The sequence below is a fragment of the Dufourea novaeangliae genome, unplaced genomic scaffold (genome assembly GCF_001272555.1).
Source record: "Dufourea novaeangliae isolate 0120121106 unplaced genomic scaffold, ASM127255v1 scaffold21, whole genome shotgun sequence".
In the NCBI taxonomy this organism is placed as follows: domain Eukaryota; kingdom Metazoa; phylum Arthropoda; class Insecta; order Hymenoptera; family Halictidae; genus Dufourea; species Dufourea novaeangliae.
The window spans coordinates 6,825,783-6,840,127 of NW_015373910.1; the positions used below are offsets into that span (position 1 = coordinate 6,825,783).

Sequence of the window (14,345 nt, forward strand, 5' to 3'; positions counted from 1 at the left end):
GTGTTAAATAGGATTTGTACGTGGTTGTGTTTGTGCACAATTTTGTTTTGTGGTGAAAAAAAAATTTTGCACTGCCCGGGAATCGAACCCGGGTCGCAAGAATGGGAATCTTGCATGATACCACTACACCAGCAGTGCTACTTGCAGACGCTGCTTTATTTTCGCAGGTATATACTGCAGTCCACTGCAAACATTTAATTTATATCGCGTGAAATTATAGTGTAATTGCAACAAAATTGCAACAATGATACTAACAACATAAAAAATTATTAATTGTAAATAAAATCTTAACTTTTCATTTCTTTATGGATAGGAACAAATACATACGTGACACAATTCTACAAAAGGTTAACAATATAAATTATTCAAATAAAATTAATAAAAGAAATAAATTCCTACTGCATGTAGCACTGCTCTGAACACGTTTTCTTTAAAATTAAATTATATATTGATTAATTCTTCGTGTGAAAAATATTTAAATGCTTCAATAATAATTGTTTTCGGACAAGTACCAAATATCGTCATAAAGTTAAGAAATAGGGGAAAAAAAGTAATGTGCGATGGCCGGGAATCGAACCCGGATCAACTGCTTGGAAGGCAACTATGCTGACCATTACACCACCATCGCACTTGATGGAACTTTCCGTTTTTTCGGTAGAAATCACTTATTATGACACAATTTCTCATGAATGTAACTCAATGTCACGTTTTATTGCAAAATTGTGTAATTGCTCACTGTCAAGTTCACCGTTGGCGATTTAACGGAGGCAACGCGATATTCGCATGCCTGGTAAATATTCCCTTCCAGCACGACCCATTCCTATCGCCTCGTGAACGTAGAAGGACGCAATGCCTCATCGTAGACCACAATGTCGTCGTTGAACCGCTGGTTTTATGTTCCCCCTGTGAGAAAGTATCTCATTTCGCGGAATGCAGAAAATACCGCCTCTGTTCGAGCTTCCTTCTCGTAGAAAGTGTTTATCTAGTTGGAAAACGTGCGATAGGAAAACTAATAACTATTTAGGAATTTTACTATAATATCGATTTGAACCTGAACACTTCAAGGTGAGGTGCCCAGGTGTAACGGTTTTAATGAGGTACCAGCACAGTGATAGAGCTTGGAATTCTGAAGTTATGTATAGTTTATGAAATATTTAATGTTCAGTCCCGAGGAGCCTTCGAGCACTCATCAAGGATTGACTGTACATCGTGATACAATTTTTCCTAGACACCCTGAATTTTCGTATTTCGTGTTATCTATTACAACGAAAAATTCGTGCATGATATATCGTACGGCCCTGGAGCATGGCGCCAGTGTTTCAGCGGAGGGACATATTTTGGCTCGCCAATCCACGTGTATCCCTGGCCCCATCGGTTTTGCAACCACGGTGCCGGCGGCCGCAATAAATTTTGATCACTTTCATACCATAATTGCATTACGTGCAACTGGTTTACAGTTATGTCTTACAATCTGCTTATTATAGTACCTACATACATGTACACTTCTCGCGGAGACTAGCGTATCGCTGCTTATTATGCAACAGAGGAGGCGTCGCGACCGTGTTCGCGATGTAACATTTTTTTTTTGTCTCGATGAGGGAACGGGTTGAAAACGATATGCAACATGGGGTTCAACAACATCAGAAGTCGAGCAGAATTCCGATTCGATTCTTCAGAATTGTCATGTGTAACACATACACTAAAGGCCGAAAATAAGAGACCAGGTTCGATAATTAAAGAGAATATTCTGGAAGATTATGAATAAAGTTAGGGGAACGGACCAACGGTACCGGGACGAGGGGAACGGAGAATATTCCTTTGTGTCCCGGATAGAACAATGGAAATGGGTCAAGCACGACTCGACCGCCCAGCCTGTCAAGACGACGCCGCTGGCGCAGCTGTAAGGTCTCCTTGCAAATGAACCAGTTAATCGTTCGTTCGCCTTTCATTGTCGCTTTCACCGATTAGAAGTCTGCCTCGCTTTGGGGTGGACGTACTTCCTACAAAACCGTGCATAAAAAAGAATTATTTGGAACAATGGGCCTGAACTGTAAGGTGACCCTCAGATTCATAAATTAAGATGAGGTGACGAACACTTGTAAATTTAGATTCTGTACAAAAGAAAGTATGCGGAGTTATTAATAATACGTGGTTATTTGGGCCAGTCATCGTGATATTTTCATAAAGGTGAAATTCAATTTCACGGAACAAAAATTGCATAAGCCAATGTTCGTCAGGTACTCCATTTTCTATTTCATACTGAGCCTCATGGATTTACTGGCAATCTCAAAACATTACATCTCTATAGAAGTAACCTTGAATGTCCAACCCATTAATATAAACTAACATCAAATTTCTAGCTAAAATATAGACTTCCTTATTTCATGAAAACCAAAAACTGTTACTTTCTACCCCGGTCTCCCCTACGTCTACAAACGATCGATCAGGTCGTAATCGTTGTCGTTTAATCGTAAATTTCTGTCTCACAATCCTTTCGTGACCGAAGACGGGTAGGGATGGACGATGTCGATTGGGTGGTCACAGTTGAACGCCTCCACCACTGCTTGCTCGACACTTTTTTTTTTATCGCGTGTACGTTAAGATAGCCAGGGGATTGGTGGAGCGAGCGGCGCGAGTTAGAAAGCCCCCTAAGTGCCTTTCAGAGGCTGCAGCCGGTAAAGTCGCTCCTCAGTGAACTCGGAGCGGTCGTCGATCGCGGTGCTCCCCGTCGCATGCGTTCGTTCACCGTCGTGTCGGATTTTGGCCATCGTAAGCCATTTCTCGCGTGTCTAAACCATTTCTCACATTCAATCGCCATCCTTAACACTAGAACTACCGACAATAATCGCACATCTACTTCGATCGGTTGATAAACATGATAAACGTGTGAAGATAAACAAACTTATAAATTAACTGATTTCGTCACTCCCATATGAAATAAAAGTTGCCAAGGATCTGAGGAATTGTATTGTTATCATATTTTAATCATCGTTATAAGAATGTGAGAACCAGTCATTTTGACTGGTCTGGTAGTTCTATTGTTAAACGGTCCGAAACCTCTAAAACCACAACAAAAAACACCAAAAAAGGAAAACATTCAGAACGTCCTCGTGAAACCCCGTTCCTCGCGACGGTAACTTTTAACTAGAGTTCTCGTCCTTGTAAGTACGCTTTCTCTTTTAAAAATAGTTCGAGTGGCCGATTTCGCGGTTAAACGCCACTGATCGTGTGTCGGGGAACGTCTTGTCGTCAATTGCTGCGCGTCCCTCGCGTACGCTCGACGTAAGGTCACGCGGATCGTCTGAACCCGAGGAGGAATCATCGAATTACCATTTCCACTTCCGAATCGAACGGTGAAACAACAATAGTGATCGTATATAGCTCCGATTTACGATGATTGGAACGTGTTGCGCGGTCGATAGACGTTTGATATCGATAATGGAAAAAATGGTAACCGATCGTTGATCCAACGATTGAGCTCGCTTCGACTCGGTTCCGAGCAGTGTTCAACGGGACGTGGAAGTGTCTGGAAGAGTGCGAGGGAGGGGGCGAAGTAATTCATGATGATTCAGCGCAATATAATGTTCGTCGAACGATAAGATAAAACTGGGAAACGGTAAACTGAGCTCGGTAACGATTCACCAATCGCAGGCCCGTTTATTACACTCGGTAAAATTCACGACGCGTGTGGAACGGAAGTGGGTCGTAGAAGCTCGCGTTAAAATCGAAGTCACCAGAGTTTTCTGGAGCTGTTGGAAAAATTCGAATATCCACGGTCGCGATGGAACGCCAGAAATGGCCTTGCTAATGGTCGAGACAAACGGAACGGCTAGCTTCCACGGTGTATACTCTATGAATTCAGGAGTGGCTTGCGCAACACTTTCTAAGTTTCAATTTACACGCGTAGTGTGACCTCTCCCGTCCGAACGAAGTCGTTTCACCTTTTTTTACGGATCGCGGAATGGGGCCTTTCCGATCGATTGCTTGTGGTTTCAGCTGGACTATTAATTATTGAGTCATCCCACGCGAAATCGGACACTTTTTGTGAGAACATTTCGAATTTTTTTGAAACTTGGATGTGTTAGTCTTTTTTAGTGTAAATGTATCGAAGGATTTTTGAATATTTTAAACATTGTTGATGTTACAGCTGTTTGAAATATAGTGTCAACCTTTTTTCAATAAACTGTAACTGTTGAACTAATAAACTGATCGACGTGACCTTTGTGAGTGCTTACAGCGGAGACATAACAAGATCCACAAAGCTCATTCTGATCTAAAATTCAGTATAGTAAAAAGTTTCAGAAAGTTTATTTAGGTTTTGTTTTTATTTCGAAAATATTAGACCCCTCAGCAGGGTAAATAAGTTTTTCTTTGCGTCTAGTTTAAACAAATTAATCTATAAAATTCTATGTCTGCATAAATATCCGCAGTCTACTTATAATATATTGAAAAATAAGGTTGACACAATATTCCAAATAGCTGTAAAATCAACAATTTAAAAACTTTTCAAAAATTCTTCGAGATACATCTACACTATCACTAATTACTATAAAATATCTAAGTTTTATAAAAGTTTTTCACGTTTACCCACCGATCGAAGCAAATATGCGTTTATCGTTGGTAGTTCTAGTGTCAATATGTTCGTTGATCGTTATTCCTGTGGGGTGGGGACGTTCTTCGTGTTTCGCAACGGTGTGTAACGCGGCGGCATAAAACGTTTCGGCACTCTTATAAATGCTCGCCCCATCAGGCACGTGTTGCTCCGTGGGATCTCGTAACTGTACATTAGAGCGCGCAAAGACGGTGTGAAACACCCCCCAGAAAAATGCATAAATCGAGCATCGTGTTCGCACAGTCCCCGTCGAGAGAATAATTCTTGCGTGCGAGTCGTGTGTGATGATCCAAGGATAATGGAAATGGTGAGAGAAAAGCCGCGGCGTAGGAGCGTGAGCGAGATGCTCGATTGGAGGTGCATCGCCAAGAGTAAAGTAAGCAACGGTGTGGACGATGCTTGTTGCACGGACGTGCCCTTTCTCGACGATTACGACAAGGACCCGGAAATGCGCAGACGGAAACGTTCCGGTACATGGCCGTGAGTAATGAGCTTGAAACTGTTTTGGACAGGGACTTGACACTAGAACTACGAATCAGTCAAAATGACTTGTCAATACACTCCTACAACGATGATTAAAATGTTATAACTACATTATAATATACATCAAAAATGTTATTACACTTTGGACGTGCAAAGCGGATGATTCATCCACAGTGAAAACTGTAGATTGTTTTCTACCTTTGATGAATTGAATGGATTTGTTCCTATCTTTGATGAATTGAATGGATTTGCTTCTACTTTTGATAAACTGAATGAATTGTGGATGAATCATTCACGACGCACATTCAAAGTGTAAAAGTGTAAATTCACCTTAAGATCGTCATTCTGACCTTTAACCAGTTAATAGGACTAAATTGTTTGCGAAGTGTGTCTACTCATTTGAGAAGTAATATTTTATTTTATTATAAAAATCGGAATTTCCATGGTTAAACGATTAAAAATGGCGTAATACTTTTTTTATCTTATTTGTTACTCGAAACTCTTTATCCAGATGATGAATTTCCCTATCTCTGATCACTACATTGCGGATGTTTATGCAGATATAGACTTTCACGTATTAATTTAGAGAAACTGAAAGCCACCAGCAATTTTTTTAATCTATTAAAGACTCTTTTAGGTTTTAAACAAAATACAGATCTCATGGCATATTGTTAAACTTTTTACTATACTCGAATTACAGACACCTGAACGTGCTATAAGTGCATAAAATCCGTAACCTACTAGCCACAGAGTACTAAGTGTCTGTATACTTAAAATTCTGATGCAATGATGACGAAGTTTCTCTAATTCACAGTGTTCAATTGCATAATAATCTTAATCCTTATAGTTCCGAATAGGTAAGAATGAATGTTTGAAAGAAGAATACATATTGTTAAACTCTCGATTGGTCATTGATGAATTTTTTAGAGCTTCACAAATATACCGTCACAAATCCGGTATGGTCTAGTGGCTAGGATACCTGGCTCTCACCCAGGAGGCTCGGGTTCGATTCCCGGTACCGGAATATATTTTTTTTCCTCTGAATTAATATTCTTCCTACATAACCGCGTGACACGATTTATAAATCCTCTCCCTAAGAAACATTAAAAAAGGAGTATGAACTTTTTTTAAAATATACAACTGAATTAGCGTATGTATTCGTAAGACTAGTGGGACTCATTTACAGAAAAGAAAAAAATGAAAAGTAAGCCGTTCACAGCGAAACAATATCGAAACCAGTGTCGACGGTCGTTCAATTTCGTAATTAAAACTGGAGCCGCCGTAATCCGACTCGAATTCGTTCGAAACACGAGCGCCGTGCTTGCTCAACATTCCTACGTCTCTGGGAAGATGGGTGGGGATTGTTGAGGGGACACAAACGTTACGCCTCTAAAAGCTGACAATTCGTTAATTTATCGAACGTGTTCCCTGCTATATCCCTACACAACCGTTTCATCGTTCTCTTTGCTCCCGATGCACGAGAAAGTTCCCTACACCCCTAACCGGTTGCAACACTATAACATATCTCCCCAACGGCTTTTGTTTCCATCCGTCTTCACGCGATTATCACATCGAGAGAGCGAAAGAAAAAACACTCGTTGGTTGCGTAAAAGAAGTTAAATAAAAATCGGTCAGAAAATAGAAGCAAGTGCACACAAACGGACGGGAGTGCAATTGATTGGTCGATCCCCCTCTGGGCTAGCAGGGCATGCGTGTAGAGCGAGTCAGGCGTCGCGACGCTGCCAGGGCAGCCTCGACCCGCCCAATGGTATCTCCTTTTGTGTTTCCTCAGTGGCGAAGCGTGTCTTCCACCCGTGGTTACGGTGGTTTCCTCAGTTAGTACACACAGAGTCATATATATATATATATATCCCCTCTCGACTCTACATCGTGAAATCGCGTTCCATGGATGAGGACGAATTAAGGTAGGCGCGCCACACACGCATCTTCCGTTCGGTTCAGTTCACGACGAACGGCTAACCTAAATCCTCCTCTACGTGTGTAACGTGTGCCGCCGCGCGACGTGTCGTATTTGAACCACAGAGTGGCACAAAGCAGTGGCAGGCAACAACAGCTCGTGGAACATCTACACACGTGTGGAATCGGTGCACTAGTAGGGATTGTGTGTACATCTGTTCATTCAGTCTCTGTGTGTGTCTGTTCGATGAAATACGGTGGAGGATTCGGGCTATTATCGAAAGATTACGAGAACGGGGAGAAAGGGACAGAGGGAGGAAAGTGTTGGTCCCTGGCGAACATTCTGTTCGATTGATTTAGTGTATCTTGACAGGATCGAGTGTGATGAAGTGATTATTGTGTGGTGACCGATTTCAGTAGAGAATATTCACCGCGACGGATGTGCACAACGTGCGTAATATGTCGCGACTGTACACACCAGGCTGACTATAAATACACACGTTGGCAATGGTCACGGATCCTCTGGTACCGGGATTTATATGTCTGTTGAGGAATCGGTTGTGTTTCCTTTAGCGTGGGATGTAATTTCGGAATTGTAGGGTTGAGTGAGTAGTACTCCGTTAGTTGTGAATCAATAGAGCGATATAACTTCTATTTAGTCACTGTTTCCTAAAATTACCCATCGTCGAGTCACTTTCTATTTGTACAAAGTTCAGTTAACCCTCTAACGCTCAGACTCTTAAATTGTTATTTTAAAATTATGAGATTGATATACACATTGTATGTTATTATTTTAAAGTAAAAAATATCGATATTAAAGAAAGCTACTGTTGTAAACCTCCAGTGTGCCGAAATATATTTATTATATTATCATGGGTGTATCACTGACTCGAAAGGGTTTCCAACAGTCCACTTGACCTGTTCCAATCAACCGAACATCTCAGGTGTATGTCCAGGGATCGCGTGGATAGGTGGTGACTTTGCACACGCGTGTGCAACCAGCCCCCCCCCGGGTATATACCTGCTCGAATCACGAATCGGTGGGAGAGCGTTTTTTGTTGCTCCTTTCTTCGAGAGCGAGAACGCGTTCACCTTTCGCTGTACACATTCCATCCCGACTCCGCTTTTGCTCACGAGCTCCCAATGGGCTCCCGTAGGCTCTCCACGGATGGGCGACCCCATTACCCGACTCGCCTGGAATTTCAGAAATTCCACGTCGATGCAATCGATCACCGAACCGGACCAGCACGCTCTGGTGTAGTTTTGCTCCTTTCCAGATTTCGATCCTCCAGACTGGACACAACGAAAAAATCAGTTGGATTTCTTCTGTACTCTTTCTGTACAGTTTTGCTCCCTTCCAGATTTCGATTCTCCAAACTGGACACAACGAAAAAATCGGTTGGATTTCTTCTGGTAGCTACTCGTAGTCGAAGAATTCAAACTAGAGCCACCTAAACCTATTGTAGAACGTCTTCTGGGCGGACTAAGATCCTTCGAAAATCTTCTCGCAAAGTCTCCCTCTATCTTTCTCCATGTTTCCCAATCGATCCGAGAGAAAGTCATCACAGTGGCCCGATCGCGGTGAAACCAGAGGAAAAAGTTGCCTAATGGGTTTGGTAACATTGTCAAAGTGTATTCCAACTGGGTCTTTTAAGAGAGATTCCTCTAGAGCCCAGAAAGATCCATTTCAGAGATTCGAGGCTTTCTCGGCCCGGCATCATACAGATCGAAGTGTTCGAATCTACTCGGCCAGGGTTCGAATACACTTGGTTCGAACCTCTTTTTTCTAGGTTCGAATGTAAACTCGGCTCTGAAATGTTGGGTTCTGATATCCATTTCATTCAATCGCTTCTAGTCTTCGCAGAGACAACGGGCGCTTCGTAGTAGCTTCTCTAGATCGGTGTCACAACTCACCGGTGCAGACACCACACATACATACAGAGGGTTGGCTAACCCAGTGGAAGATTTATTGTACGATAAGATATGACATAATCACTTATTATTACATAACTCCTCTGTTAGCAACGACAAGAACCGGCCAGTCCACGGTCTGTACCGACCGTCGAAGAAATCCCATGATCGTTCGACGGTCTCCCCCGACTTCGATCCTCATTCCGCGTCCAGCCACCTTGCGATTCGGTCCCTTCTACAGGCCGCTTCCATGTGTCCACGCGTTCTTGGCAGAATGCTCTCTGTGTTCGTGAAATACGAAGTCATGGAACGTGTGAGCAGTGAGGTGAAAGTTTCGGTGCGCGGAAAAGTGAGCTTCTTCGGGTTGTAGTTTCCACAGGATCCCAGAAAGGGAACAAAAAATCGACTGTGTGTGTGTGATGTTAATCTTCAGGATCGGCGGCGTACCTTTCCGTCAATGATTAACATGAATAATGCATACAAACGATATGACCACTGCGTCGTGCGCATTCCACCAAGTGGGATTACCACCGACGAGTTCAAGGTGAACAGAAATCGACGCTTTGAAACCTTCTGTCGTCATTGAAACGTGATTCACTTCTGGGGGGGACAAATTATTGGACACCTTGAAGAATCCTCTCTGAGGTCACAGGTTCCCTAGATTCTAGGGCCTAGAATATTGTGCCTTTATTTGGGAACATAATTATTTAACAGACTCATGCAGTTTGCTGGATGAATGGCGTAGCATATAGTGTCATTTACGTGCGAGAAGATAACACGAATGTTACCTGTAAATATTGTCAAATGGACAAGATAAGATGGGAAACAGGAAAATCGACTTCTAATGGAAGGAGAACACTGGAGAGGAGGAGAATCTACCCTTGAAACCTGAAATCTATTGTGTGTTCTTCGTTAGCCAGGCTGAAGGCTGTCGTTAATTTCCCATAAATTAGCAGTCAGGTTTTAACGATCGGTTCCCGCGGAAATAGGCGTTCCGCGACGTTTCGAAGTGCGCTCGTGTTCGAGGATTCGATTGGACGGATAAGTGTTGGTTTTCTTTCCGTTTTTTTTTTTTATGTAACGCACGATTAACGGGGCTATCAGCCGATCGTAAAACACACGTGACTGCACTTCTATTTATCACGAATCATTCTGTTCACAATTTCGTTCAATCTTGGAGATGCACACAGTCGACTGAGGGAGCTCTGTTGGTAATCGGTTCGTAGGGAGATCGATCCTTGATCGTTTATTCGGTTGCACAATCACGTGACAGATAGCTTGTCGGTGATTAACATAGCCGTGCCTTGGACACCTTCACGGAATCTTTCCAGCCAGAGGCTTTAATGGCTTTCGTAACCGTGATCGTCTGAGACACGACGGAAAAATCGTTCACGGTGAAAATGACCGACCATGTGTCACCGTTGCTGGACATACGGGGCGGCAACGGTCATCCGGACGTGAATTTCGATCTCGTCGATCCGCTGGGGACCAACGGATCGATCAAGTCGCCGATGGAGAATGTCCCCCGGAACCGTGTGCTCAGGTAGAGAAAAAGAAATGCTTTCTTTCTTTACCCCGATTGCGACACCACAGGTGAAAGATCAATCGAGCGTAATCGTATTGATCATTGTACGTATTTTGTCAAGGTGTGCGATATACACTGCGTGACGTAACTATAAAACCAGCCTAAAATTTTCAGTTCTTATTGAATTGTGGTTAAAATAAAAACGTACCATTTCTTTTTTCTAAGGGATCGCTAGTAACACAAAATATTGAATACATATTCATCCAATATTAAAAAGAGATTCAATCTCTTTTTAATGTTTAAATATACGTACAATGTTTATTTCATATTAGGAAAAAAATATGTATTTAATATTGGAAACAAAATATTTTTTCCCAATATAAAATAAATATGTATTTAATATTGGAAACATGTATTTTATATTTCCTGTATATGTATACATTATTAGATTCAATATTTATTTCATATTAAAACGTGTGGCTAAAAAAATATTTTTTCAGTATTTTTGTACCGCTCAGAGATGGTATATTTGATTCGTTTTTATTTTAACTATGACATGCGATTTTTGTTTTTAAAAATTTTGTCTTTTATTGTATTTCACAGAGCTCTAGAGTCTATAAATGCATAAAATCCGCAGTCTATTCCTAAGTCAGCGTTACACCTGGCGACCTCTTCTTATCAGTGCCGAGGGGACTTCGAACACTCGTCGCTAATTTACTCTACATTAGCATTAAAAATTTTATGTTGATTTTATAATTATACCATGCAGTGTATTTGTATTTATATAATTATTGGCAGCTCGAGGTTACACGTTATCAGGGTCTGATTGCTACCCAATTCGCAGTGATATCAACTGATGGCCAGCTTTACGGTCTTTAACCCTGAAGGAACGACCATTCAAGAAAGTAACGTCACTTTCGTCTGTTCGATCCTCGTTTAGCATATCTTACGTTAAAACTAGACAAACTGTTACCGCTCATTGCACGTGACTGGATGCATATTCAGGATACCTGACACTTGCACCAATTCCCAGGTGTCGTTTCTATGGAAAAAAACGAAACAAAGAAATGCTTAAGGAACTTTCCACTTCAGGTGCATCCTTCTCCTTGTTATTTTGCACGAACACTTATCGTTTCGTTTTTATAGGGTTACACGATAAATCACAATTCGCGCGGGTACATTTGCCAGACGTTTAAGGAACCAAATGACTAGTCTCTCTCTGTCTTTCACGGTACAAAGTCGTTTAACCACGGTTCCTTCGGTCACTTTGTGAAACGCCGACGTAATTGCCTGTACCAGCGTAGGTATTACAAATTGATTCGCGTGTACGTATGCTGGTCTTGGTTACGTGTCGCCTCGGTGTGTCTCCACTCGACGTGAATTAAACGTCTCCCCTGTTTCTATTTTGTTTTCTCTTCTTCCACGATTACCCACAGTGAATCTTCCTCCGTCATTTCCGCGATCAATCGCGAAATCGGACGGAGGGAAGAAGACACATGCGACAAACAAGAGGAAAAAAGTTCAAGGACAATGTCACACCTTTATCACGTCGAACCGAATCGCGAGATGCCTTCTAATCGTTTCTTTTTCTGATTCCAGGAGAACCAGGAGTCTGAACGCGCCCAGTCCGATCCAACAGTTCGGCCCATGCGGGCGTATTATGAAAAATTCTGCGATGGTCATGTAAGTACGCCCTTGGACGTGTGGTGCCTCGTACATCAGTGTTTCCCAACCCGTACACGCTCTACCGAGGGGAAATTTGAATATTTTCGGGGGCCATTAGGAAATCATTAACCTATTTGAGTCATTTAAAAAAAAAAATGATAAATAGGCTCCTAACACGGAATTTCCTATTTTAGTCAATTTAATTACAAATATCTCGAAGTGTACAAAAACACTTAACATTTCATTGATTTGAGCGATCGGGGTTAATTGTTTTGTACAACGTGATGCGCGTATATATACGGTTTCGTGATAGTGACCAGAAAAATTGTGCGTAATCGAATATCTCCGTGACTGTTGACAATATTAAAAAATGTTACAGACAAAAGTTACATGGTATCAGAGGGCACACTTTCTGATGTAACTTTTTTCTATGACGACGCGTAGAGGTCATATGAAGGTCAACTTTGTTTTTTTTTAAATGAAATCGTATATTTTTTAATGCACTAATTCGCCATAAGTCACGTAGTATTTTATGTATAACGAGTGGCATCAAGCAGCGCATTAAAAAATATAAGATTCCATTTAAAAACACAAGGTTGACCTTCATATGACCTCTACGCGTCAACATGGAAAAAAAGTTACATCAAAAAGTGTGTACCCTGATACCATTTAACCTTTGTCCGAAACAATTTTTAATATCTTCAATAGTTTCGAAGATATTCGAGTGGGTCGATTTAAACATGACACCCTGTATACGCAAATACTGCAAATGGGTAAATATTCGTCACTTCATCCACAACAGGTTTCACCTATGTGCCTTTTTTCTCTGAAGCAGCTATTAATGTTAAACATTTTCAGAACATAGTTCACGATTATGTTAGAGGGCACATTGAAAACTTTGAGGCGTTTAGGTGGGGCATGATCGAAAAAGGTTGGGAAACACTGCCGTAGATATGGTCGATCGTTGGACCGATATCATCTAGAAAGTCACGTGGAACTGCTCCACGACGACCTAAACGTCATTTAGTTTTAATTAGACGGTTTATGATCGGTCCCAAGAGGGGAAAGCGCGTCATTTCGCGCACAAAAAAAACGGTACTGTCCACGTGCGAATGTATATCGCGACACGACCCAATTACCCGTGACAGTGACTTCTCCCTGTGATTCTAAGCGATTTTGTACACGATGAATGGAAAGTGACCTTATACAGGGTGGTCCACAAAACGTTAGATTATTCCTACTGTTAGCTGTTCGATGAAAAATTGTTTTGCATGCTTAACCATCGGTGTAGACGTCATAAATTAAAGTTGAGTACATTGTAGCTTATGGTCACAATTTTGAACATCGTTGTAATTAAGGTAAATGATGGTTTCTTAATGTTTTTTTGGTCTAGAAGAAAACAAATTATTTGTCATAATCCTTGCTGAATTCGTCTCAGTATTCGTTAAAAGATGTTCGTAAAAAAAATATAGATTTATCTATAAAAAAACTGAAAGTGACCTTAAAAACTGTGGAAAAGAGGGTTGACAAAAAATTTGGCATAATCATCTTTAAACCTCTCCTTGAACCACGTGATACCAGCCAAGAAAATGTTCGATCTAACAGCCACCAATACAATAATCTAATGCTAATTTTGCTGCTAATCTAATCTAAGCTGATCACGTTTCGTGGTCTACTCTGCATAAATCGTTAATCGTAATCGCTGAAAAATTCACATACGTCAGCGTATACGATTATTTCCATTTCGCCATTGTTCGAATTTTAAACATTCGAAATAAAAACGTGTGTTGCGTGTCGTTCCAGCGAGCAACTCTGTTACGTTCGCTACAAAAATCCATTACAGTCAACCGGTAATCAGATGTGCGATGCAACATTCATTAGTTACTCATTCAACTTAACATTTCATTAGAAGCATACGTGCACGTGAACGAAACGTAGGATAAGCTCGATACCAAAATTTTCATTAGCAAACAATCCCCACGTGAATGTTGATCAATGGATTTTCACGAGCACGGTTTCGTTATATGCTAACCGAGGAATTATTGCGAACGTGCGAGCATCTTTGAGATAGTAATTTGCGTTTGTTCCCTTGAAACTCACGTTGGCACTGAATTATGGTAATCGTAGCGCGTGATTGCCTTCTACGATTTTCTGTCGATTCACCGTGCCAATACAGAAATTATTCACCGAAGAACGAAACTAGACGACTGACTTCTTTTCTTTTTTTTTTTT

The 14,345-nt window shown here is 41.3% G+C and overlaps 1 protein-coding gene and 3 non-coding genes across 7 annotated transcripts in view; 2 read left to right on the top strand and 2 right to left on the bottom strand.

Moving 5' to 3' along the window:
- The window catches only part of LOC107194189 (NAD kinase-like), a 28,634-nt gene that overhangs the window by 6,243 nt on the left and 8,046 nt on the right, over positions 1–14,345 (top strand). The window contains exons 1-2 of one of the 4 annotated variants that reach the window (XM_015583772.1): positions 4,780–5,092; positions 12,048–12,131. In XM_015583772.1, coding sequence (XP_015439258.1) covers positions 4,911–5,092; positions 12,048–12,131 — 266 coding nt within the window. In that variant the 5' untranslated portion in view covers positions 4,780–4,910. Of the gene's footprint in view, positions 1–4,779; positions 5,093–10,246; positions 10,467–12,047; positions 12,132–14,345 lie in introns of those variants that run through there. The other 3 variants (XM_015583768.1, XM_015583770.1, XM_015583769.1) reach the window with 3 other exon arrangements.
- Positions 68–138, bottom strand: Trnag-ccc. The gene has a single exon. It is a non-coding gene; the product is annotated as a tRNA-Gly (tRNA).
- On the bottom strand, positions 557–628 carry Trnag-ucc. Its single transcript has one exon. It is a non-coding gene; the product is annotated as a tRNA-Gly (tRNA).
- On the top strand, positions 6,048–6,119 carry Trnae-cuc. Its single transcript has one exon. It is a non-coding gene; the product is annotated as a tRNA-Glu (tRNA).